General features: G+C 45.9%; 2 protein-coding genes across 9 annotated transcripts in view; one reads left to right on the forward strand and one right to left on the reverse strand.

The window, feature by feature from the left end:
- DCAF4 (DDB1 and CUL4 associated factor 4) overlaps positions 1-22,281 on the forward strand; it is a 54,450-nt gene extending 32,169 nt beyond the window's left edge. For 2 of the 4 annotated variants that reach the window (XM_033436969.2, XM_033437085.2), the window contains one exon: positions 8,468-9,735. In XM_033436969.2, the coding sequence (XP_033292860.1) occupies positions 8,468-8,500 (33 nt within the window). In that variant the 3' untranslated portion in view covers positions 8,501-9,735. Of the gene's footprint in view, positions 1-8,467; positions 9,736-12,668; positions 13,129-22,143 lie in introns of those variants that run through there. The other 2 variants (XM_049706219.1, XM_049706220.1) reach the window with 2 other exon arrangements.
- ZFYVE1 (zinc finger FYVE-type containing 1) overlaps positions 1,348-27,122 on the reverse strand; it is a 49,220-nt gene continuing 23,445 nt past the window's right edge. For 4 of the 5 annotated variants that reach the window (XM_004262201.4, XM_033436239.2, XM_033436304.2 and 1 more), the window contains exons 4-12: positions 22,247-22,461; positions 12,414-12,520; positions 10,286-10,394; positions 8,715-8,812; positions 8,513-8,630; positions 6,078-6,248; positions 5,159-5,339; positions 4,516-4,629; positions 1,348-3,017 (exon numbers count right to left, since the gene is read on the reverse strand). In XM_004262201.4, coding sequence (XP_004262249.2) covers positions 2,785-3,017; positions 4,516-4,629; positions 5,159-5,339; positions 6,078-6,248; positions 8,513-8,630; positions 8,715-8,812; positions 10,286-10,394; positions 12,414-12,520; positions 22,247-22,461 — 1,346 coding nt within the window. In that variant the 3' untranslated portion in view covers positions 1,348-2,784. Of the gene's footprint in view, positions 3,018-4,515; positions 4,630-5,158; positions 6,249-8,512; positions 8,631-8,714; positions 8,813-10,285; positions 10,395-12,413; positions 12,521-22,246; positions 22,462-27,122 lie in introns of those variants that run through there. The other variant, XM_033436495.2, reaches the window with a different exon arrangement.

Here is a 27,122-nt window from a genome sequence, read left to right on the forward strand (position 1 = left end):
TTCATCTGTTGAGTCTCAGCTTCACAGAAACCTCGAGGAAGCTTAGTTTCCCCAGCACTTGCCACATCTAGACACTTAGTATGTTGAATGAACCATTTTTGCCAGCATTATTCCCTTTTAATTCTTAGAACCCTACGAAGCACGTGAAGGTCACTCCTATATACCAAAGAAAAAGCTGAGAATAAAGCAATTTGTCCAAGGTCTCCTGCTAATAAGTAGCAGAGCCAACGGGGTCTCCTGCTCAAGAAATCTATTAGGCCCCATGTGTTGGAGGGAATGGAATTTTTACTTTTCCTCTGGAAGTTTAAGATCTCCTTAAGATAATTTTCTGGGACTTCCCTGGTGGCGCAGTAGTTAAGAATCCACTTGCCAGTGCAGGGCACACGGGTTCAAGCCTTGGCCTGGGAAGATCCCACATGCTGAGAGCAACTAAACCCATGTGACACAACTACTGAGCCTGTACTCTAGAGCCCATGAGCCACAGCCACTGAGCCCGTGTGCCACAACTACTGAAGCCCACGTGCCTAGAGCCAGTGCACCGCAACAAAGAGTAGCTCCCGCTCGCCGCAAGTAGAGAAAGCCCGGGTGCAGCAACAAAGACCCAATGCAGCCAAAAATAAATTAATTAATTTTGGGGCTTCCCTGGTGGCGCAGTGGTTGAGTCCGCCTGCCGATGCAGGGGACGCGGGTTCGTGCCCTGGTCCGGGAAGATCCCACATGCCGCAGAGCGGCTGGGCCCGTGAGCCATGGCCGCTGAGCCTGCACGTCCGAAGCCTGTGCTCCGCAACGGGAGAGGCCACAACAGTGAGAAGCCCGCGTACCACAAAAAAAATTATTAATTTTTTAAAAAAAGAAAAGAAAAAGATGAACCCTGGGTATGTAGGGCAAGAAAAGAGAACCTTTGGTTATTTTGACACCGGGTTACCTTCTTTTCCTCTACCGGTCTGACTAGTGTAAGGAAGAGAGTTCGGAAGACTTTTATGCATCCTCCCTATGTGGTCCAGCATCCTCCCATGCTCAGGGGCGCCCCTAAATGACAGAACAGGAGACAGTGGATAGCGGTTGTTCAACAGGAGCTGAACAGACAAAGCAAGGCAGGGCAGAGGAACAAAGAGCGACAGGTACAAAGCGAGAAAAGTCTTTTCCCAGGGTTTCCATAGGTCACTAGTAACACCTACTCTCTTCTGTGATGACAGAGGATTTGCCGGGGAATAAACTGAGGTATTTACAGGTAAAATATACCTCTCACTTGGCTTCTGCTCTAAAAGCCACCAGCTACTTTCTTAACTAGAAAGAGGTAGCAAGATACACGGATGAAGTTAAAGGAAAGAAGCAGCACAGTCCATATTCCGCAGGAAGATTCCTTTATAATGGCGAATTTAATAATACACAGTACTAGAGCAGGGCCTCGGTCATAGGCCATAGGAGGCAGTAAGGAAGCAGGTCTGAGAGGAACCAACACATTCCAGGGCTCACGTTACAGTAACACTCACGCCACGCACCTCCCTGAAGCTCGGCCCACCCACCAGTTCAGTCAAGAACTGTGTCACTTTTAATTCTTCATTTTTGGCCACTGACGATAAAATCCACCATGATGACAGCATTTCAGCACAACAGTCTCTTTCCAGTCACAATAGAAATGGATGTCCCAGCTCTTGAGAAACAAAGTTCATCTGATTTCTCTTGCCAGGACCGGAGAGAGAATTTTTTCTTAGTGGTCTGTTGAAATATTTATATATACTTAAAAAAAAAACCCACTAACAGTCCATTCTGTGCTCTGTTTCCCTGGAATATTTCTCATGATCACCCCTCCAATAGCTAGAGGGGTTGTGTGTCTGGGAGTAAAGAATTAAGATGCTTCAAAACAAGCAAAAACCCTAGTGCAACACTCAGTAGATGGTGGGCTCAAGGGGGTTGGTAGGGGAGGGAAGCAGGTGCTCTATTTCTGGGCAGGGAAAGCCAAGTGCTCGCATAGACGGAAGCATCAACAAGCAGGAAACACTGGGGAAGGCCCATCTCCTTCCGTGTTCCCCCTGTATGAGGGCCATCGCGTCACCTGCACTTGGACTTCTGAGGTCTGAGGCCCGTACCCCCCACCTGCCACCCATCCATGACCTGCATGCTAAGCTGGGTGGTCTCTGACCACGACAGGCCTAGGCAAGGAATTGGGATCCGACTCTGGAGGGCCCAGGGAGATCCTCCACAGGCTATCCCAAGCGAGAAGTACCTGGGAAGCTCACTTGCCCCAGCAGCTGAGGGGCATGAAGGCTTCGAAGGCTCGGAAAGAAGCAGCAAAAGGTGACTAGCAACGCAGTGGCCTTGGACATGGCTCGGTTTTGTGGGAAAGACCTGCTGCCACTGCCACCTGATTCTGTGCTGGGGACAGACTGTGCAGGTCTTCACAGCCAGCAGCAGCCTGAATACACTCCATGTTCCTTTCATATGTATATACAGGTTTTGTGTGTGTGTGTGTGTGTGTGTGTGTGTGTGTGTGTTATATGTATAACTTTTAACTGAAATAAAATGCGATGGATTCAGGTTCGTTCCCCTTCGCTATAAGCTGCTCGGTCCCCTGCCCTGAGGGGTTCGTGCCTTCAGGCCCGCCACCAGGCTCACCCTGGCTCGCCATCTGTCCTACCCCCCACCGTGGGAAAGTGGCCTCAGGATGAGCAGAGAGGACACATACCACAACAGGTGACCAGGAGGAGGGCCTACCTCAGCGAGATTTCATTTCTAACCCTGAGAACCTAAGGAATTGTGAAGGACTCGGAGAGGGAGCTGGGGTTAAAGGTCACCAGGCTTTTTATTGCAGTTAAAGCAGACTCGGACAGGATGGTCCCAGCCTCGAGAGGGGACAGCCCGTCGGTCATGGGAACACTCGTCACAGAAGCCCTGTCCGCAGGCCCGGCAGTGGTGCTTGGAAAGCTTGATGCTGAACTCCTTCCGGCAGTTATGGCAGTGCAGGATCTCATGGTCTGGTACCCAGTACGCCGGCCTGGCCGCATCCTTCACCAGACCTGCAGCACGGAAGGAACCATGGCAGGCGGCACACGTGGGACCCATCACCCCGAGTTCCACGAGGCAAGAAGCCATCCGCAGACACTTCACTGGCTCTCAGTCTAACTGCACACAGATCACCCCCTTCCACCCAGGTCTCCTTCACCGCCTACCACCCAGGTCAGGATCTCTGGGGCTGGGACCTAGGCACTGACATTTGTGTATCTACTAAGCTCTCCAAGTGAGCCTAAAGTGGGGCTGAATTAAGAACCAATGGAGTAACAATAAAGTTTGGGCTTTGGAGTCAGGACATACCTTCACCCCAGTTCCACTGAGCCTAAGTCAGTTGGTAGCTGCGGGATTAAGAAGTTCCTTAAATTCTCAGGGCCTTAGTTTACTCATCTTTAACAACACACCTTCAAAAGTGGTTACAGGATTACAAGAAATAATGTGTCTGATGCACTGGGACCCAATGGCCAGTGAGTGCTCAGCAGGTGAGCACCTGTGAGCACAGTTGGCAGACTTTGTGCCAAGGGCAGCCCCTGCCTCTCCCGGTTACCCCTGAGAGCAGATGCAACCTGAGCATCAAGCCTCGACAAATCCATCTGTTCCCACACCCTGAAGTCAAAAACTCATCATCAGCTCATTCTGTGAGCCACAGTGATTAAATCTAATCCAAGCAATTTCCATCACACCCACCCAGGAACCCTTGGTCTCTCCCCTACAATGGGCTTAAATACCCTAGGCCCGGCCAGCCCTGCCTAAGCCCTCCACACGCTGGCGGGGCTTCCCTTCCTCTCCCTCTTCCCATCCTGGTTATAAGCACCCCTCACATTCAGAGGTGAGTGGCTGTCTTAAATCTTAAAGGAATAACAGTTTGGCTGGTGTGGCGGATTAAAGACAGCCACAAATTCTTTGATAACCTGCCCCCTCCCTCGAATCTAGGCAGGCTCTGTGACTACAGCAGACTGTAGCAGAAGAGCCAGTTTCTAGGCCCAGGCCTGTCTCAGAGTCCTGAGCCACCATGTAAGAAGCCCACCACCACTGGAGAAACCACGTGGAGAGGCCTGGAGAATATGGGGAATGGCGGGGGGAGTTCTCCTGAGCCCAGCCTTCGAGGCATCCCTGCCAGGCTACCCAGCATGTAAGTGAGGTTGGCTTGGCCCCTCGAGACCAGTCCAGCTACCAAACTGGAAAATCCAGCAGTAATTACAGTCAATGCCACTTGGAGCAAAATAATTGCCCTTCCTGTGAGACATGATAAAATGCGAGTTGTTTTAAGCCTTTACATTTTCAGGTAGTTTGTTATGCAGCAATAAATGATATAAGAGGATGGCCTCCAGGAATAAACATGAAACCACCAAGGTATTCAGCAGAAGCAAATGTAAATTTTCAGTCACTTCCTTGCTGCCCAACTCAATCTAGGTCAGTAAGACTTTGACAAAACAACAGCCCAAGGCACTATGAAAGCCCTCATCCCACGTACACTGCACCCAAGAGAGGCACTGCCAGGCCCACCTAGTGGTATGTCAATGGCTGTCACCACAGCTCCCAAAGTGTTCTGCACGGCCTCGCCCACCTTCCGAGCAATCAGCGTCCCGCCTTCATCGTCCGCCTGTGCCTCAGTAACATCTGAAGACAATGATGAAGGAAAAGCTGTTATCTCTTAGTCATTTCCCAAATGGAAAACTCAGGGGCAACAGCAGAGCATTCTGGATGCTTCTCCCAGGGTACCACTGTGCTGTCCTGCAAGGATGGCAAGGGTCTGGGCTATGGGCACCAACACTGCAGCCGGTGAGATCTGTTAGTCCTTTACCTCAACCCTCTGGGGCTATTTTATAACCTTCCTTTACAGTTAGCCAGAAGGGTTCAAGGAGCATGACCTAGAACCTCCTCCAGAGATAAGACTCAGTCTAAAGCCTGTGGTAAACACAGGACAGGTTTAACACGCCCCCTCCCCCCCGCCCCGCAAGGAATAGCACCCCAGGACCCTGTTAACAAAGAGCTTAGAGGATGACTGGGCAAGACCGGGGAGCAACTACTCTCAGAAGAGTGACGTGGTGAGCAACAGGGTCAGGCAGGTGGGAGTCCCGTTCCCAACACCCAGTGCCAAGGAGAGAGGTTCCCCCTCCACCCATGCAGTTCCCGGGCCCCACGTTACCTAACTGGGAATTCCTGGCTTCATAGCAGTTGTCACACACCCGCACGGGCGCAGGGCCCCAGCCCCGCTCCGGCACTGGCCGGGTCTTGGATGAACAGCTGTCACAGAAGCCCTCCCCACAGGCCCGGCAGTGATGCTTGGTGTCGTTATCTTTAAAGGATGTAGCGCACTTGTTGCAGCTCTGTTCCAAGCCCAAAACAGAGAGGCAGGTAACATTCATGTCTGCTCAGCTGAGAAAGTCAACCCGGGGGAGATGCCCAGGACCATCTGGGAATGGCAGGACCCCCGATGATCCCAAAGGATGGGACCTAAGATCTCCAGCCACATGAAAATACCCACTACTGAAGCACAGCTGTGATTAACATTTTCTTCCAAGAAGTGCCTGGAAAGGTACCAAATCCATCTGGCTGAGTCACAGGGTTCCAGAAGGGACTACACCAATCCCAGCTAAGAGAGCCATGAGGATTCACTGCTTTCACGGCTTCTCAAAAGAGCCTCTGGGAAGCTGATGAGGAACGGGTTTCCTGTCACAAGTGCTTGGGCCAAAGCTGGGTGCTCCCTTTCTGTAGGTGCCATGAGGTTTATGTCTCAAGCTGAGGATGACCCTAAATGACCTCTAATGGCCCCTTTTCCTCCAGATTCTATATGTATGACCTCAGACATCTGACCAATAATAACTGGCCCTTGCAGGGAAAGAAACTAAAATCCACCGCAAGGAAAATACTTGCAAAATAACAAAGGGAAATCAGTGGGCAAAGAGGACACTGGCTGCCTCAGCATACCCCACCCTTTCCAACACTGAGAGCTAATCCGAGAGAGAAATTCAGAGCCTCCCTCACAGAGCAAGCTTAGGACAGGGCAAAGCGGCACAAGCAGAACGGGCCGTGCCAGGGATGCAGGGCATCCTGCCACACCATACCAGGATCTGGGAGTTGGGCCTCCAGTAGGCAGGGGCGATCTGGTCTGTCAGCCAGGACGTCACAGCCTTGGTGGGCCCAAGGCTAAGCTCAGACACCGACTGAGCCATGAAGTTCATCCCATCCAAGAGGCGCTGGGCAGCATTGTTGTTGTCCTTCAGAAATCCATCAGTCTGAAATGAAAATGCAGGTTCCCATCATGCTCTGAGCAAAGGGAGTAAAAAGAAGGAGAGAGAGGGGTCTCAAACAAGTTATACACTCATCACAGCCAACTCAGAACCACAAACTCCCTGGCAGAGAAGAATGGGGATGGGCCAGGAATCCCTCTGGCTTCTAGACAATATCACACCCATGAGTCATTGCTGATATTATTATTCTCTTCAAGGTGACCATAACACTTGGTGTACAACTGTTCAATGCAGAACTTACTTTGCTGTAAGTGAGATACACAACTCAGGAAATACTTATGTAAAGAGGACACCTCGGGCTTCCCTGGTGGCGCAGTGGTTAAGAATCCGCCTGCCAATGCAGGGGACACGGGTTCGAGCCCTGGTCTGGGAAGATACCACATGCCGCGGAGCAACTAAGCCTGTGCACCACAACTACTGAGCCCACGTGCTACAACTACTGAAGACCACGAGCCCGTGCTTCACAACAAGAGAAGCCACCACAATGAGAAGCCGCGCACCACAACGAAGAGTAGCCCCCATTCGCTGCAACTAGAGAAAGCCCGAGCACAGCAATGAAGACCCAATGCAGCCAAAATAAGTGAATAAATAAGAGGGTTAACATAAATTATTTAAAAAAGAAGAGGACATCTCTTCCAGGAGGCCTCCCACCCCAGACTGGGTTAGGAACCCTTCATCTCAGTTCCTCTAATATCTGCACATCTCTAGAAATCCTATTTCCACATGTAAGTGCAATGTCTCTTTATACATCCAACTCCCTATTAGACTGAACTGAGAACAATAATCCTTTTTCTTTTTTGTAAGTATCTAGTTCAGTTCTGGGCACATAGTACTCAACAACGTATGGTGATGAATGAGTGAACAAAGAGAAGGGGAGGAGCCTATATTCCCTAATCCCAAGGACTATGAGGAATACAGCCTAAAAATAAACTCGTATTACTGTTTTCTTGGAATATAAACTACCACAAGGATGACAGCTTTTACAAGAAAGAACACAGATCGAAAACAAAAGATATTGATCAAAGAAGTCTAGTGAGAAAGTTATACTAGTTCAAGACCACGTTAAATCCTTGGGACAGAATGGCCTCGACCATCATGTCAAGGGGATGGCCTGCAGAAATGAGACCACACTGCAGTAACCAATTCCAGTGCAGCTGGAAACTGGAAAGAAGATGACAAAACAATAAGGAAATCTTCAGTTCTCTGGTATCTGCAGGATCCAGGAAAGCTAAAAGGTGGATCTGCAGATAGGCCTATTAGGCTGACCGGAATCACCCAGCAAGGGGAACACCAACCAAGTAAAATAAGTCCCTTAGAGAAAATCGCTTATCTTTCTTCCGTGAAGGAAAAAGGTTTTGGATGTGTTGTGACTGATGGGTAATTCCAAGTGTGAATGGTGGTTTAATGCAGAATGAAAGCACCATATCACTGCCTCATGAACAGATTTGTTTTTCCAACATCTTGAATTCAAAAGTCAAATTAAAAACAGTAAAGGTCCATCCATAGTAATTCCACTTCTCAGAATATACTTCAAGAAGAATATACTCCAAAACAAAGTCTCTCTTACATGAAGATGGTCACTATAGCATTTTCTTCGATAATAAAAAAAAAAAATCATAAACAGCATGAATGAAATCGAACTGTAATACTAGACAGAATATTACACAGTAATTACAAATGAGAACTGTGAAAAGTGAAAACAATGTAGAAACAAAGCAAAACTGTGTATGAGAAAAAAGTGGCACACAAATTGTAACTGCATCTATACAAACATACACATACGGAAAATGAGTGAGGAGAATATGAAAAAATAAAGTTTTATTTGCTAAGGCAATGTAACTATACAGCAATTTTTAGTTTATTTAAAGTTGTGCTTCTAGGGACTTCCCTGGTGGTCCAGTGGTTAGGACTCCACGCTCCCAACACAGGGGGCCTGGGTTCGATCCCTGGTCGGAGAACTAGATCCCACATGCTGCAACTAAGAGCCCACATGATGAAACTAAGACTTGGTGTAGCCAAATAAATATTTTTTTAATAAATAAATAAATAAAGTTGTGCTTCTAATATTTATGCAAGAAGAAATGGAAAAAATTTAAGGGTCTAGAACAAGAAAGGCTCTCCAGATCACACTTTCCTAAACCACCAGTATATTGAAATTCATGGTTAACCTTAATTGTAAACAAGTTCTGCTTTCCCACACACAGGACTGGACAATACAAGAGAAAACAGGAAAATAAAACAGCTCTTACTCCAGGCCACACATGCACAATCTCTGTCCGCACCACTGTATCCACAGGATCTTGGTTTCCAAACCAGTACTGCCGGCTACGATAGACCACGCCACAGTTGGGACATTCAATTACGTACCTACAAGGAAGGCAAATAGATACTGTAACCCCACCAGGTGCCTGGAGAGACAAACACACCAAACAACCGGTAGCTGAAACTCACCCAGACCAGGCATATTTTGCGAGACCCATCCAGGGGGAGTCGGTGGAAGCAGCCGTCTTGGGCACCACGCTGACTTCGTTGCCTCTCTCGTAGCAGGCCTGAAACATGGAGCACTCTGCCAGCTTCTACTCTGTCCACCAGACCCCCTGGCCTCTCCACATCCCTGTCCAGCCCCACTGCCCACAAACCACACCAGCGGAGGGTTTACAGACCCTGAGTTTAGCACAGCAGAAGGTCTTTCTCTAAAGAGGTCAGTGCCCTAATATATACAATGGAATATTACTCAGCCATAAAAAGAAACAAAATTGAGTTATCTGTAGTGAGGTGGATGCACCTAGAGTCTATCATACAGAGTGAAGTAAGTCAGAGAAAAACAAATACCATATGCTAACACATATACATGGAATGTAAAAAAAGAAAAAGAGAAATGGTTCTGAAGAACCTGGGGGCAGGACAGGAATAAAGACACAGACGTAGAAAATGGACTTGAGGACACGAGGAGTGGTAAGGGTAAGCTGGGACGAAGTGAGAGAGTGGCATGGACATATATACACTACCAAATGTAAAATAGCTAGCTAGTGGGAAGCAGCCACATAGCACAGGGAGATCAGCTTGGTGCTTTGTGACCACCTAGAGGGGTGGGATAGGGAGGGGGGGAGGGAGACACAAGAGGGAGGAGATATGGGGACATATGTATATGTATAGCTGATTCACTTTGTTATAAAGCAGAAGCTAACACACCATTGTAAAGCAATTATACTCCAATAAAGATGTTTAAAAAAAAACCTCGGGCTTCCCTGGTGGCACAGTGGTTGAGAGTCCGCCTGCCGATGCAGGGGACATGGGTCCGTGCCCCGGTCTGGGAAGATCCCACATGCCCCGCGGCTGGGCCCGTGAGCCATGGCCGCTGAGGCTGCGCGTCCGGAGCCTGTGCTCCACAACGGGAGAGGCCACAACAGTGAGAGGCCCGCATACCGCAAAAAAAAATAAAATAAAATAAAATAAAAAATAAAAAAAAAAAGGAAGTCAGTGCCCTAAATGATTATGAATTGAATATATACCCATCCCGGGCCCCAAAACTGAGCTATAAATTATATCCCTGTCACAGACAGGAGAAATCCATCAAAACTGGGTTTCTGAACAGCATTTCTGCTCTTAAGAATGAATAGTCAATGTATGGGAATTCCCTGGCGGTCCAGTGGTTAGGACTCCACACTCTCACTGCCAAGGGCCCAGGTTCCATCCCTGGTCAGGGAACTAAAATCCCACAAGCTGCGCGGTGCGGCAAAAAAAAAAAGAAAAAAAGAAAAGAATGATAGTCAAGGTAGATGGCCCTTGCATATATAAGCTCAACAAAATAAGGGGGATTGAAGCTTAAAAAAATAAACCAAGGAGTCCCCAGCAACAGACATGTGAGTTCTTATGGTTAGAGCTGGAGAGAAGTTCCAGAGATATTCAATTTGAGTATCAAATACTTTGGGATGCAGCAAAGAATGGTCCCAAGCCAGTCTTCCCAAAAGGAGAGTGTGGCCGGCAAGCCAGCTGCTAGGGAGGAAGCTGGGTGGACTCACCTTGCAGGTAAAAACCCGGTTGTCATACTGGTGAGAGTATCTGCAGCGGCTGTTGGCTTCATGAGGTAGTCCTTCTTTCCCATGATTCATGCTGTTCTTACATCCAGCCCTGAGTGAAGCCCAAAAGCTGACAGTGAAGCCGCCAAAAGGAGCCAGCGCCGCTTACGCTGAAGAGTCTCTGACCCTGAGCCAGACCCAGGGCCAAAACCAGAGCTCCAGAATTAACCAGGCCCTGAATACTGAGCAGAGAGAGGGCAGTTTCTTTCAGAAACCCACGTGCCTCTCTCACACTTGCAATCAACATCACTACACAGGTAAAGCAACTATTACTCTTGTGTGAGGAGAAAGGGCCAAAGGAGTAATCTCTTCTTGGAAAACCACCTGGTCCCTCAGTAGGAACGGAGGAGCCAGAAGACACCACCTTGACCAGATATAAAACCTGAATGGCCCTCAGGGAACTCAAAAATCCAAACAGCATGAAATGGGAAGTTTAACCAGCACAGGCTGCCAAGATGTAAAACAAAAACCGACCCTCAAAATTTGGCAATGCATAAAAAGGAGGCTTAAGCTGAACAAGAAAACCTTCCAAATGAACAGTGAGCTCTGCTATCCTGACAACGCAAAACCAGGGCCTGGGACTTTGGAATTTCACTGTGATAGAAGGAAAAGTTCTGGAAACCCTAGTGAGGCACAGTTAACATGGAAAAGTGATGATCTAACAGATCCTAAGCCTCCTGCTGGGCTCATGGGGCCCGCTAAAGGAAGGCAAGTCACACTGGCAATTACCATCCCTCCTTCCTCTCCAAGACAATGCCCAGTTCTCCGTAGCCCAGACTGTATAATCGTAGCCCAGACTGTATAATCGAAGAGCCAAGTCCTTTTTACAAACCCAGAGCCAAGTTGGTGACCCAGCAGGTGGCCTACAGGGATCAATGCAAAAAGGCCATTCATAACAAAAAAGGTTCAGGTCTCCTCTGTATGGACGAATGTGAAGGACAGGAGCAGAAGTCCTGATGAGAGCAAAGACTCTGCAGTGGTGAAGGGAGTAGAGAGCTGGGGGAGTGTCTGCAAGACACAGTCTGCAATCTGACCCAGACACACTGCATTTAAATCCCCTGGGCTCCATCAGACAAGTCACCAGACTGTGATTGAAGAGCCATTAACGGCTCAAATTAATCCAGTGAGCCTCAAAGTGTGGTCCCCATCCAGCAACATCAGCATCACCTGGGAACGTATCAGAAGTGCAAGTTCTCAGGCCCTACATCAGACCTACTGAATCAGAAACTGGGGGCAAGGCCCAACGATCTGTTTTAACATGTCCTTCAGTTTTTTCTGATGCATGCTAAAATCTGAGAATCACTGCTCTGTTCCCCCGTAACAAAGTGTGATCCATGGACCAGCAGCACAGGCATCACCTGGGAGCTTGTTGGAAATGCAGACTCTCACCCAGACCAGCTGATTCAGAATCTGCATTTAACAAAATCCTGAGGTGATGCATACACGGATTAAAGTTTGAGAATACTGCCCTAACTCAATGTTCTCAAGTGAGCTGTGTATCAGAATCATCTGAGGAGCCTTTTAAATGCACCAGTGCTGAGGCCCCACCCCAGATCTGTTAAATGAGAACCCCTGGAGGTGAGGCCCAGGCCTCAATAATTCTGAACGCTCACTGGATAATTCTAATGTGCTCTAAGCATCTGCCCTCATTGTGAAAGCAGTCAACTAGGAATAATACCTACCCTAGTGCTTTGCACACACCGGGCTACCAAATATTAGGTGAATGGATGGAATGACTACCATTGAAAGCTCTGGTAAGAGAAACATAGAAAAACAGGCAACCTAAAGTTTTCTGTGGTAAAAATTACCCAAACCAGTCAATTTTACATCTAAACCAGGTTGGAATCTTCAGGGGATTCCTCATAACCATGTGTCCTGGGATCCCCTGCAACCTCAGAGTATGGCCCCCAGACCATCAGGATCACCTGGGAACTTGCTAGAAGTACCCCATCTCAGCCCCCACCCCACCCTTAAATCACAATCTAATTTAACCAGACCCCACATGATCTGCATGCACTGTGAGGTCTGCAAAGCACCGTTCTGAGTCTCTTTGCCCAAGATGGGGACTTACCCGCAGCTGAGGCACAGGACAGAGCAGGTGAAGTACTCATCTGGAAAAAAGGAGCTGTGTGCCATCTGGTCATCGGGGATCTCACCGCTGAAGCGGTCGCTCAGGGCCTGTGTGAAGGGAAGGTGATACATGAAGGGACACGGCGGACAGCCCAGAGCTCTGGCCCTTGTACTGCTTGCCTTTTTTTTTTTTTTGAAATGAACTTTATTGATTATTGTTTTCCTTTTCTTCTTTGTTTTTTCCCACACCGCCCAGCATGTGGAACTTGGATCAAACCCACACCCTCTGCAGTGAAAGTGCAGAGTCTTAACCACTGGACCACCAGGGAAGTCCCACTGCTTGCCTTTCTAATATGCCCTCACTGCTGGCTTATTTCTTATGGGCTCCACAGCTAGAAGAGGGAAGCCAATGACTTCTGCTCTTTACCCTAGACCTTCTTGGCCCGACTTGCACCAATCCTCACCACAGGAAACCTCAGAAAGAACCGGCCCGTTTCCCACGAGGTCAGAAGTAAGCAAACAAAGTTACCGTTCTCTCCTAATTACCATGCAAGTTATAAACACCTCACACACTCTCTGTCTTTCATTCAAAACCACCAGATATTGACTAATGTCCACTTCAACTTTGTGAAGCTGGGACCAAAAAACCAACACTAAAAAAGGTGGCTTGTCTTTCAGTCAGAGGCAGGCAGAGCTGAGAAGTGAGCTGGGAGTTTCCTGGGCATCTCCACCAGTTCTAACCAAAGGTGCTCACTGGAGTTTATGAAACCACAGAACTATATGTAGAATAAGGGTTATCAGCCAAAAAGCAAGGAGGAATTATTATAGGTTCTGGCAGTCTTTTATCAACTACAGTAACCTAAAAGACAGCAAGTGGCCAGGACTTCCCTGGTGGCGCAGTGGTTGAGAGTCCGCCTGCCGATGCAGGGGACACGGGTTCGTGCCCCGGTCCAGGAAGATCCCACATGCTGCGGAGCGGCTGGGCCCATGAACCATGGCCGCTGAGCCTGCGCGTCTGGAGCCTGTGCTCCGCAACAGGAGAGGCCACAGCAGTGAGAGGCCCGCGTACCAAAAAAAAAAGACAGCAAGTGGCCAAAATAAATGCTAAGAAGAAAGATAAAAGTATTTGCAGAAACAAACTGAAAATTTTATGTTTAAAGGCAGCTTCCATTTCTAAACCTCTGTTTTCACTCACTACTTTATATTGAAAGCATTCTTCAGGCTGGTTTTTTCCTTCCAGGCCCTTACTCGTATGCAGTGGAAAAAGTTATATAAATTAAACAGAAATGGGCTTTCCAGGCTTTAAAAATTATTAAATGCTCGCAATTCCAAGCTTCTCTCAATCCCTCATTCTGAGGCAGCCAGGCACTATTCAGGGGAAGAGAAGTAACAGTAGCTTAAAACAAAATGTTACTTCCTTTAGTAAAAAGGCAAAAGAAATTTTAAGATGAGACTTGGAAAAGGGGCAGATTAGGTTTTAAACTAAGGTTCTCAAGCTCTAAATGGAATTTCACTTAAGGAGAACTTATTTATTAAAGTTCCTTTCCCTTTTTTCAATGAAACCTAATACCCTGAGTTGTAAACGAAGTGTTTACAAAAGCACATGCTCTCAATGTTGAGTCAGGTCAGGTGTTCAGACAAGAGTAGCGGCAAAGAATGTGTCGAACTAAGGGTGAGGGCCTCACCCACGTGCATTAAAATTCAGCTCCTGCAAGGATAATGCACAGGCTTGTAAGACACCATCTGCCAGCGATGGCCAACCAAGTGGCAATCCTTGACTCAGACCAAAAAAAACAGTCTAATAATACATATATGTCCTGTTCTCTTGGGGTAATTCTGTAAAGAGTAACAGGGAAAACAACTAAGATTTTGAGAGAGACTATAACGGCATATACCTATGAATATTAAAGAGAATAAACGAGAAGCAAGGCAAGTAGAATCACTTACTAGCCTACACGGTCCTCCTCTTACTTCAGAATGTGACCCATCTTTCGGGGACCTTTTCCATGAAGCCTTCCCAACCACTCTAGAAAGACCACGCTTTGCCTTCCCTGAGCACCTGTCATCCTCAACATCTGAACCACGTACTAAGTGATGAGGTGATGAGGCAAAAGCTATGAGCCTGTTATACGTATTTTACCTCCCAGACTAGATCACTACCACCGTGAAAGACATTTCCTACCTTTGTATCCTCCTCTCACTCCGAGCAAATGTCCTAACAAGTACTCAGCTAGGACCTCTGGAATGAAGTGCCCCAGCACCAACCCCCATGTGCACACCAACCCCTGCCCTCTCCTCCTCACCTTGGCCCTGCCTCTGCGCCAGGCCTCATCCCAGGCCCACAGGCCCTCTCTAATGTATGGCTAACTACTCGTTGATTGGCCAAATCACTGATAACTCTTAGGGCTGTATTTCTCAAACAGCTGTGTGCATAACTCTCTGGGGCTAGCTGGTGGAAAAATAGAGCATTATCTTCCCAATGCATCAATTTACTGAAAGATACGGGGAGGAAGTTATTTTCAGATAAAAAACAAACATGGATATAGTATGAAACTAAATGGAAAATTTGCATAAATAAAACATGAGACCCCCACCAAAGTTATTTTAGCTTGCAGGTGGCAGGTCTGCACTCTGTGCCTTTATTTCCTTATCTATAAAATGGGGGTGCTAGCAGTACCTTCCTCAATAGGGGTCTCCATGGATTACACTGTAAAGATCAAATGAAGTTACTCATGTAGAGCACTTGGCATAGACTGAGAGCTCAGAAAACGTTAGCTGCCATTATTAATATCATCTCTATTTTTTATGCTGAGAACTCTCTTATTCCCTCACTAATTCAGGTAACACAGGGGATATAAGAACTTCTCTCTTTTCCATGATGGCTCATTGGTCTTCATGGCTGTTTGCATTTGTTGGTGAATATTTAGCTGCAAAAAGATGCTTATGTACCTAAAGCAGTGTTAAAATAAGAAAGAAAGGGCTTCCCTGGTGGCGCAGTGGTTGAGAGTCCGCCTGCCGATGCAGGGGACACGGGTTTGTGCCCTGGTCCGGGAAGATCCCACATGCTGCGGGGCGCCTAGGCCCGTGAGCCATGGCCACTAAGCCTGCGCGTCCAGAGCCTGTGCTCCGCAACGGAAGAGGCCACAACAGTTAGAGGCCCACGTACCGCAAAAAAAATAAAGAAAGAAAAAATAAGAAAGAAAAAACACAGAGCTAACTAAGGAATGCAGAAGTTACTAAGGAGGTATAAGGAAAACCAAAGAATAGCATTTTTAGCCCCAGGTAACTGAAAGGGTAACCTAAGTCCTAGTTTTCCTTAGGAAAAATAATACCAAATCTAGCATGAATCCAACAGCTGGGTTGAATTCAGAAGGCATGCCACTCTCCAGTAAATATAAAATTGCAGCCCAATAATAGTGATAAGCACAAGGTTTTTTCTATTCCAAATTCAAGTGGCCTGGTTCACTTCTCTGAAAGTTCTTCAGAAAAATGGGGGCATTTCTAAGTGTCTCAAGGCTAAGCATAAAACGATCTGCAGCCTGATTCCCATGGGACAAATCCCCACAGAACCACCATCATCACCTGCCCTAGACATTATGTTGGCCAAGGCAACAGTAACTTCTTGTGACATCAGAAAGAGAAGAACTCCTAGACCAACCAGCCTCATCACTTCAGATGCTGGTCACCCATCCTCTCAAATGCTGGGTAACACAAGCATCTCATTTCCCTCACAAGTCACTGAAGAGCTGGCAGTCAGTAGTGAATGAGAACTTACAAGCATCAGGAGGACTTACTGCATCATGAGTATGTGAATAAAACAGTAACTGTTAAAAAGAAAATCTGATGTTCACGTGTTTTAGATACGAGGGTAAGGAGACACTGTTTTCCTTCCTCTATAACCTGATTGTTCCTTTCCAGCGTGGACATGACCACCTAATCCACATACTTCGTCCTTCAAAAATTCCAAACATCACATCATTCCAGGGTTTCTTGGGCTCTCCTCCTCCTGAGGTCCCAAAGCCTTAAGAGGCAGGGAAGGACCTTTCCTGAGAAAGCTTGGGAAAGCACTTGAGGCCAATCTGGAAAAGGTTGCCTGGAGGCCAGATGATCTTGAACTTTAGTTGCCTTGGCAACAGTAGGGCTCTTACTACTGAACCTGTAAGTTTAGCCCCAGTCACCAAAGGCTAGCAGTGAATTTTGATTTGAAATGGAGACTCTTATGTAATCCATGATGCCACCCACCCCCCCAAAAAATATAATAACTTTATAAATACTTAATAGGTGCTTCCTGATGTGACAGAATTAGAAAGTCAGAGTTTCTAGTTTTAGAGATTGGAGGCTAAAGGAGATATTACATAAAACCTATCGAATTCAACTTTAAAATTGTTCTCTCCATTATTCAGAACTGTAAATACAGGCAACAATAGTTAATTCAATATTCAATTCCCTTATTCAGTAGGGACCTAAGCATCTCTTTTCTTTAAATAGACTTACTTGATCAGTGAGAATATGCCCTGCTGGTAGGTATCTGGGCTGTTGCTACTGTGGAAACAGAGCAAAGGAGTGAGTGGTCAAGAAGTGGGGGAAATAACCCAGCTGGAAAAAAGGGACTGGAGTCTGGACCACAACATGGCTAAATGGTAGGAAGAGTGATCAGGTCAGCAGGATGAATCGGGAAACATAGGGGCAAGCAGCTAGAGCAGAAAGAGACTGTAGATCTCTCTCTCACTCACGCTCACTCACATACACACACACACACACACTCACACATTCTACAAACTCCTCAATCTTTCTCATTAATCACATTTCCTTTTCAATAACGAACATGAAAAGAGAATATGGAGAAGGAAAAAAGATTAAACTTCCCTAGGATCCGATATATTTAGGGAGAAAATATACATATACATTATATACATATACTTCTGTATGCACTGACGTAGCACCAAAATTTCTAGAGGCATAAACAAGAAAGTATTAACAACAGTTATCATACAGTGAGAGGGGAGAGGAGAGAAAGGGACTTAAGTCATGTCTTACATGTTTCTGTACTATTTGAGTCGTTTATCACAAACACACATTGCTTTCTAATTTAAAAAATAACTTTTTAAATTAACCAAACACACAAATACAACTTATAAGAATGTCCTTTCTAAAGGCAACTGGCAATATGCATCAGGAACCTTTAAAGGTGACCACACCTTCTGACCTTCTTAAAAGTTGAGTAACTACTGAGAAGGAATACAAACAGGGTTATATAGACTTGGGAGTCAGACTATCTGGTTCAATCTCTCCACCACTTATTAGAGGAGTCATCTCAGGCCAATCAATGAACCTCTCTGTGCCTCCATTTCTCCACCTCAGAGTTGGTATGAGGATTAAAAGAATGAATACACGTGCGGTGCAGAGCACAGTACATGGCATTAGTAAACACTCCAGAAGGGTTGGCCAGCAGTAGTATTGGGAGTTGTAATTTATCCTAAGGAAACAGGATGTGGGCAATACCTTTAAATACTTGGAAAATATAATAAGGAAAAAGGGAAACTACTACTAAAATAAGGGCAGAATTACTAAATGTAAAAAATGATCCATTCATATAAATGAAAAAGCATGGAGCTATTTTAAAAACATGTTTTCATAGAAATATTTAATAGCATGGAAAAAATGCTAGGCTTCAATGTTCCATGAAAAAAAGGTATATTAAGTGTACACACATACATCACAACCCCAATTCTCTTTTTAAAATAAGTAGCAAAGAATCATATAATACCCCATTTTTATTTATCTATTTTTTGCACACTGTTTTTCTTTGCTATTACAAGGATGCTGCTATTAACTTCCTCACATAGTTCTCTGTGTTCCTGTGGGAGAGTTTCTTTAAGGCAAATTCCTAGAAATGATATGATTAGAATATATATTATGCATATCTTTACCTATACTATTGCATTTCAAAGTGGTTGTACTAATTTTACTTCCACTGGAAGTTTATAAGAGTTTACATTGCTTCATACCCTTTTTGACATTTTATTGCCAAACTTGTCAGTGTTTGCCCTTGCATGGTTGTGGTCTTAATTTCTTTGATTACTAGAGAGCTGAGATTTTTTTATTTGTGCATCACAGTCTTGACTGCCTCTTATGTGATTTGTCTCTCCATTTTTCCAAAAGGTTTATACATTTTTTCCTAACAATATTCCTGCACACTTTATGTAAAATAAAAAGAAAATCATATAGGAAACAAAATCATATTGGAATATATTCCTAGGCTTCTTGAAGTGTTGACTCAGTGAGTTAGTGAGGAACTGGACAAGGTAAAGCATAAATACCAGGAGAGAAAGAAAAAAAATGGAAGAATCAGAAAGCCAAACAAGTTATTTTGGCACTGATAATTTATCTGCTTATGGCCATCCCAGCTCTTTTGTTCCAAAAAGGATTCAAGGCTGCTTATTTTTTAAAAAAATACAACACAAGGGCTTCCCTGGTGGCGCAGTGGTTGAGAGTCCGCCTGCCGATGCAGGGGACACAGGTTCGTGCCCCGGTCCGGGAAGATCCCACATGCCGCGGGGCGGCTGGGCCCGTGAGCCATGGCCGCTGAGCCTGCGCGTCCGGAGCCTGTGCTCCGCAACGGGAGAGGCCACAACAGTGAGAGGCCTATGTACCGCAAAAAAAAAAAAAAAAATACAACACAAAACAAAAAATAAGTGGAGAAAAATAAACGACCATTATATTATCCACTGCTATAAACTATGAAGAGTGTATTTTAACAGCAATAAAACTCTCCTGGGTCAATTTGCCTAATGCAGACCTTAAAGGTAGTTTTCTATTAGAGTGATTACCAGAGAATTAACAACTTCTAATTGAAACAAAACAACAACCAGAAAAAGACAAAAACAATTTTTTCAAGGATTTGAGTAAGTTCTAAGACCCCACAGCTCCCTGGGGAGAGCCCAAAACACATGCTTAAACAGGTAACTCCTTCCCATGCACAGAGCAGTGGGCCCACATCTCAGTACAGCACAGACCCTGCCTCAGAGAACAGAAAGTACAGGAGCCAGGTAAACTCTGAGGACAGCACTAACCAAGAAGCCTCAAAACTCCAGCTGACCAGGCTCATTTTAATCACAGAAAGCTTCATGAATCATATCACTTCATAAGAATACACTATAACTCTTTTTCTCAAAAGTACCTAACAATGGGACTTCCCAGTGGCACAGTGGTTAAGAATCCACCTGCCAATGCAGGGGACACAGGTTCGATCCCAGGTCCAGGAAGATCCCACATGCCACAGAGCAACTAAGCCCACGCACCACAACTACTGAGCCTGCGCTCTAGAGCCCATGAGCCACAACTACTGAGCATGCGTGCCACAACTACTGAAGCCCGCGTGCCTAGAGCCCGTGCTCCACAAGAGAAGCCACCGCAATGAGAAGCCTGTGCACCGCAACAAAGAGTAGCCCCCGCTTGCCACAACTAGAGAAAGCCTGCGCGCAGCAACGAAGACCCAATGTAGCCATAAATAAATAAATAAATAAATTTTTTTTTAAGTACCTAACAAACTGGCCTGGAGTAGGACATCCAAGACACCTGAGGGTAGAATCCCTGACCACTAACTACTGCTTAGAGCACTCACTGTCCCTGAAGGTCTTATCTAAACTTTAAGCTGGGTTAGCTTTGAGAAAACCTAAGGAACTCTAGAATCCAGCCATTGGCCTAGTCGTCAATATTCATACTTATCAGATTTTACAGCCCTTTGTATAACATAGCATGGATTCCCCTCTTTTAAAAATGCTTGCAATACTTGGGTGTAATCTTCCACTTGACTACCTTTGAGCCATTACAATGAACAGTAGCCAATAAATCTAAGTATACTTTAACCTCAAATTCTAATTAGAAATATGTATTTCATGAATTATTCAAATATAATCATTTTTCATAGTTTTTTTCCCTTAACATTATTCACATTAGTTAACACTTACGGAACATTTACTATATACCAAGTACTTTGCTTCTTAAAGTATGCGTTCTCATTTAATCCCCTCCTCAACTTCATTAGGAACATCCTACTATTGCCCCTTTTTTACAGACGAGGAAAAAGGTCTGAAGAAGTACAATAAGGGCAAGGATTGTTGTCTATCTTATTTTCCACTGTATTCCCAGCACCTGAAACTCTACCTGGCACAAAGATTCACTCATTTATTTGTTGAATGAATGAACAAACGAAAGACAAACTAATTTCCTAAGACCAAGCAGCAGGTAAATGGCGGAAATGGGATTCCAACACAAGTCTGTCTGACTCCAAAGCGCAAGCTTTTATAGTCCATTCAGGCTGCTATAACAAAATACCACAGACTGGGTAGATTATTAACAACAGAAATTTATTCCCCACAGTTCTGCAGGCTGGAAGTCCAAGATCAGGGTGCCAGCATGGTGGCCTTCCAGTGAGGGCCTGCTTTCTGGTTCACAGATGGTGCCTTCTCACTGTGTCCTCTCTTGGTGGAAGGGGCTAGGGAGCTCTCTGGGGCTTCTTCTTTTTATTTTTTTTTAACATCTTTGTTGGAGTATAGTTGCTTTACAATGTTGTGTTAGTTTCTGCTGTATAACAGAGTTAATCAGCCATATGTATACATATATCCCCATATCCCCTCCCTCTCACGTCTCCCTCCCTATCCCACTCTGGGGCTTCTTTTATAAGAGCACTTTTGTAATGTCACTTATGAGGGCTCCATCTTGATGACCCAATCACCTCCCAAAAGCCCTCCATCACATTGGGCATTAGGATTTCAACATATGAATTTTGGGAGGATACAAACATCCAGCCTTTACCAAGCACTATGCAAAAACCATAAACCATTTTTGAGGGGTAACTTTTCATCCACCACCCCCCCTTTTTCTTTTTAACTTTTCATTTTGATATAATTTCAAACTCGTAGAAAAGTTGCAAGAATAGTACAAGGAACTCCCATATACAATTTACCCAGATTCATAAATTGTTTACATTATGTCCCACTGCAAACTTTTTAAACTCAATGGATTAAGCAAATCAGCATATGCCCAAAGTCTGTTGCTGGGTAAACCAGGGCTGACCTAGCTTTACGCAAAAGCACTCCTCCTATCCCTTCCAGTCTCAGGCTCTATGCCCTAACCGTCGGGTACCCTCAAATCCCTAGCTCAAGTCTTCATGTCCACACTTGCTGTCCCTTCTCCAAATCCCACACTCCCAGCACTGCCCCAAAGGCCCTGCTCCCTCCCTGCTCCTCTGTACTCAGTCTGCAGGCATGGTGACACAGAGGTATACACAAAGCAAACTGCAAAAAAGGAAGCAGAACTGGCAGGAATTGATGTGATGAATTCCTTATAAAGAATGGTAAAATAAGGGCTTCCCTGGTGGTGCAGTGGTTGAGAGTCCGCCTGCCGATGCAGGGGACACGGGTTCGTGCCCCGGTCCGGGAAGATCCCACATGTCGCGGAGCGGCTGGGCCCGTGAGCCATGGCCGCTGAGCCTGCGCGTCCGGAGCCTGTGCTCTGCAGTGGGAGAGGCCACAACAGGGAGAGGCCCGCGTACCGCAAAAAAAAAAAAAAAAAGAATGGTAAAATAAGGTTTTTCTCCAAGATGAGGACCTGTCACCTTTTAACTATCATCCAAGATTCCTCCATACTCGTGTTCCTGGCAAGATGAGGCCATTCAACAGGTGCAAACTCTACTCATGCCCTTCCTTTCATATATCCTCTCTTTCAAGCCCAGATTTCTAATCACTGGCATCGACAAAAGCTGGAGAATTGAGTGTTCTTACCACCCACTGGTACCCCAATGAGAAGCACTCGGGGCAGAAGCCAACTGACCTTCAGGGCTTTGAAGATGACCCCCGGGTGCCGGGGAGAACGGGTGGTGTTATTCTCTAGTTGTTGCTCCAAAGCACGTCGAAGACCAGAAAAGTCTGTGGGAGGATTGTATGTCCTCGTTCCCTTGTAATGAATGGAACTGAAGGCTTCAGGGAAGCGGCCCAGCTTCCGGAACCGGTCCTGGATGAGCTTCTCGGGCACCTCAGAGGGGTGATCTGGACAAGCAGAAACAGGTACGTGAACAGTGGCCTCTCTTTAAAAGAAAAAAAAAGTCGCCTGTCTTTCATTATTAAAGGGATATATAGTCTGACTCCGTAAATATAAAGTACATAAACAGGCAGAACTGATCTATGCTGTTGGAATTCAGGTTACCTTTGCCTAGAAGGGAGCACAAGCTGGGACGTGGGTGCTGGTGTGTCATGATCTAGTAATGAATTCACATGTATGCTCAGCTTGTGAAAATGCATCACATATACACTTTTGATATAATGTGCACTTTTTGGTATGTATGTTACATTTCAAGGAAGTGCCTTTTAAAAAAAAAGTGCTCACTGTAAAAAATCAAACATGAACTTCCCTGGTGGCTCAGTGGTTAAGAATCCGCCTGCCAATGCAGGGGACATGGGTCCGATCCCTGGTCTGGGAAGATCCCACATGCCACAGAGCAACTAAGCCTGTGCACCACAACTACTGAGCCTGAGCTCTAGAGTCTGTAAGCCACAACTACTGAGCATGTGTGCCACAACTACTGAAACCCACGTGCCTAGAGCCCATGCTCCGCAACGGACAAGCCACCGCAATGAGAAGCCCACACACCACAACGAGAGTAGCTCCCGCTCGCCGCAACTAGAGAAAGCCCGCGTGCAGCAACAAAGACCCAACACAGCCAAAAGAAATAATAAATTTATTTAAAAAGAAAAAATCCAAACATGTCAAAGCATAAAAGGAAAGAAATGTACATCCTCTGCTCCCTCCTCCTCCTCATCAAAGGTAACTACAGGCCAATGTTTACACTTTCAGACTTTCTTTTCTTACTCAATTACCAACACATTTATGCAACTTGCTTTCATCACTTAATAACATACTGTAAATATGTCCTTGTCATGTTATACTCTGAGACATTCCTTATTCTTTTTTAACAGCTACACAGTCTTCTATTCTATGGACATATTCCACCAGTCACCTACAAACGAACATTTAAAATAAATAGCTACTTTGAAAGTGCTGGTCTTATGCTGGTGAAGCTGTGGACAAACTGCCAACGTGTGAGGGTATCAGCCTCCCCATAGTTTCACCAACATTCATCCAGAAATTTGGGGAGTAGCAGTATAAACAGATGCAATAAATATTTTGGAGGTAAAACTTGGAAGGACTTTTAAATTTCCTTTAATGCTCTAACAACAAAATCACTCCAATTAACGCTGGAAATGTGGCTTTAGCTCATATTTAAAGGTACAGTCATCAAAGAGAAGTAGCCAAAATTCTGCAGTCAATCCCTAACCCCATCTCCTCCTGAACTCTTCCTGTGAGTCACTCTTGAAGGAAGGAGCAGCCCATCAGCAAGTGACTTCTCCCAAAGGCACCCAGAAGCCTGACCACCTTCACTTTCTCCCAACATCAGCTCACAGCTTGTCCCTGAACAAGTAATCGCTCCCAAATGATTATGGGAGCTTGGTCTGCTCATTTGTAAAACAGAGATAATTCATTTGCCTACTAACTCCCACCTAGGAATCCTCTGTCCAGAAAAAGACCAGGATCTAACAAAATCCAAAAGTCTACAAGACAGAGAAATATGTAATTATCAATTTGCCCACAATTTTGGCACCTCTCCTACCCTGCATAAACTCTGGCTGTCTTGGTTCCATCTCAAGGTTTCAGGAAACAGTGATGGTATTCCAGAAACAACTCTGGATTTAGGAGTTAGAGACCTTGTTTTGAATCCCAATTTTGCAACCTGCTAGCTGGAACCTCCTTGGTTACATAACCTAAGCTGAGTTCAGTTTCTTCATCTGTAAAATATGGCTGCTGTTGACTGAGCTGAATAACAAGGATATCTTAAGTTAGCATTTATTTTTAGAAAGTGTTGGGACTTCCCTGGCAGTCGAGTGGTTAAGACTCCACACTTCCACTGCAGGGGGTGCAGGTTCGATCCCTGGTCAGGGAACTAAGATCCCACAATGCCGCGTATCGCAGCCAAAAAATAAAAATAAATTTAAAAAATAAATTCTAAAAAATATTTTTTGAATGTTATTTTTGTTATTCAGCATTTTTTTTTTTTTTTTTTTTTTTTTTTGGCTGTGCTGGGTCTCCGTTGCTGCGCGTGGGCTTTCTCTAGTTGCAGCGAGCGAGGGCTACTCTTCGTTGCAGTGTGCGGGCTTCTCACTGCGGTGCCTTCTCTTGTTGGGAGCACGAGCTCTAGAGCACAGGCTCAGTAGTTGTGGCACATGGGCTTAGTTGCTCCGCGACATGTGGGATCTTCCCAGACCAGGGCTCGAACCCATGTCCCCTGCATTGGCAGGTGGATTCTTAACCACTGCGCCACCAGGGAAGCCCTCAGCATTTATTTTTTTAAAAACAAATAAATAAACAAACACCTAGCATAGTGCATGGCACACAGCCAAAAAAAAGTTACTTTTGAAAGGCTAGTTATTTCAAAATCCTGAACTGGAAGTTAGACCTTCCCCTCACCAAAGTTGTAAAGATCCAAAGTGGCATAAAAATGCTGATCACAGGAGGCACCCTAAAGTCAGCATTTCCAACCCCCTCTCCTTATCTCAGAGTCACATGCTAATGAGGCTCTTCTTCCATTCCGGAATATTTAGATTTCTCATCTTCCCACTAGACCCAGGTCCTTCAGATTCTAACTCCTTAATACAGTCCCAGTCTGTCCACTTCCCGCCTACTGCCCCTGCCCTGGCTCAGGCCCCATCACTCCTCACCTAGTACGGTGATAACCTTCTGGCCATCTCCCTGCCTCCAGGCATGCCTCTCTAGTTCATCCTGCAAAAGGCCGCAGGGGATCTTCTGAAAATACAGATCTGATCACGTAACTCCCTGCTTAGAATCCTTCAGGGGCTCTTGTCATACTTGTGACCTAAATCAAGGCCATCCACGCATGATCTGATCCCTGAGTATGTCCACTACTCCCTCTCACACCATCTATGCTTCAGACACACTGAGCCCCTTCATTCAGCAAATATCTGATGAGAGCCTACTGTGTGTCAAGCACTCATCCAGGCTCTTCAAAGGCAGCAGTGAATAAGACAGGCAAGGTTCCTGCCTTCACGGAGTTGCCATTCCAAGGGGAAAAGGCCAAAAACAAGTAAGCAAACAAACAGGATGATTTCAGACAGCGACAGGTGCCCTGATGCACATTAACAAGGTGATGCAGTAAGACTGTGACCACCAGGGTGCAGGAAGGACCACTTTAAAGGAGACACTTGGGAAAGGCTCCAATGGGGTGAGAGTTGAGATGAATCTGAAAGAGGACGGCTAAAGGACGGCTAACTGTTCCAGGCAGACAGAGTAGCATATGCAAAGATGGGAACAGAGAAAAGGCTGGTATAGCTAGCGGAGAGAGTGAAAGGGGGTAACTAGAGAAAGAGTTCAGAAACAGAGGCAGGAGGTAGAGTGAGGACACCGTAATTAGGAGTTTAGATTTTTTTTTTTTTTTTTTTTTTTTTTGCTGCTTTGGGTCTTCATTGCTGCGCATGGGCTTTCTCTAGTTGCAGCGAGCGGGGGCTACTCTTCGTTGCAGTGCGCAGGCTTCTCATTGCAGTGGCTTCTTTTGTTGTGGAGCACAGGCTCTAGGCACGCGGGATTCAGTAGTTGTGGCATGCGGGCTCAGCAGTTGTGGTTCGCGGGCTCTAGAGCTCAGGCTCAGTAGCTGCGCACGGGCTTAGTTGCTCCGCGGCAGGTGGGATCTTCCCGGACCAAGGCTCGAACCCATGTGCCCTGCATTGGCAGGCGGATTCTTAACCACTGTGCCACCAGGGAAGTCCTGGATTTTTATTTATTTATTTTTGTCTGCACTGGGTCTTCGTTGCTGTGCGCAGGCTTTCTCTAGTTGAGGTGAGTGGGGGCTACTCTTTTTTGTGGTGCGCAGGCTTCTCATTGAGGTGGCTTCTCTTGTTGCGGAGCACAGGCTCCCGTAGTTGTGGCACGTGGGCTCAGTAGTTGTGGCTCATGGGCTCTAGAGCACAGGCTCAGTAGTTGTGGCGCACGGGCTTAGTTGCTCCGCAGCATGTGGGATCTTCCCGGACCAGGGCTCAAACCCGTGTCGCCTACACTGGCAGGCAGCTTCTTAACCAGTGTGCCACCAGGGAAGCCCTGGATTTTATTTTGATTTAGTGGAAAGCTATTGGCAGGTTGGAAGCAAGAGAATGACATGATCTAAATTATAAATTAAGCTTTTAAAAAGCATCACTCCCCATGCTTTGTGGAGGACGCATTGAAGGGGGTGAGAATGGAATCCAGGAACTCACTGTACAACTACCTACAGTTCCCTGGACACAACGAGCTCTTCAAAATACTAGGGGTTTGCTCTTTCTGGAGCATCCTTACTCCCCTCCTCTATATAGCCGAGTCTCTAGAGTTCAAATGTCACCTCCTCTTTCCTAGATCCCATAAGGAGGTGTAAAGGGCCCCTCTTCTGCACTCTCACAGCTCCAGGACCTACATCCACCACAGAACAGAACACGTGTGGTCTCTCCTACTAGACTATCAGCTATTCGAGGGTGGGAACTGTTTTTTGTTTTTCAGCTTGGGGCCCCAGTGCTCAGCACATGACATTGTGCACTTAATAGACTTTGTTGACTGAATGAACGTAAATAATGTAACTGTTTTAGGGGCCCACACTACCGTCCCTACCTGCATC

The sequence above is a fragment of the Orcinus orca genome, chromosome 2, assembly GCF_937001465.1.
Source record: "Orcinus orca chromosome 2, mOrcOrc1.1, whole genome shotgun sequence".
Classification (NCBI taxonomy): domain Eukaryota; kingdom Metazoa; phylum Chordata; class Mammalia; order Artiodactyla; family Delphinidae; genus Orcinus; species Orcinus orca.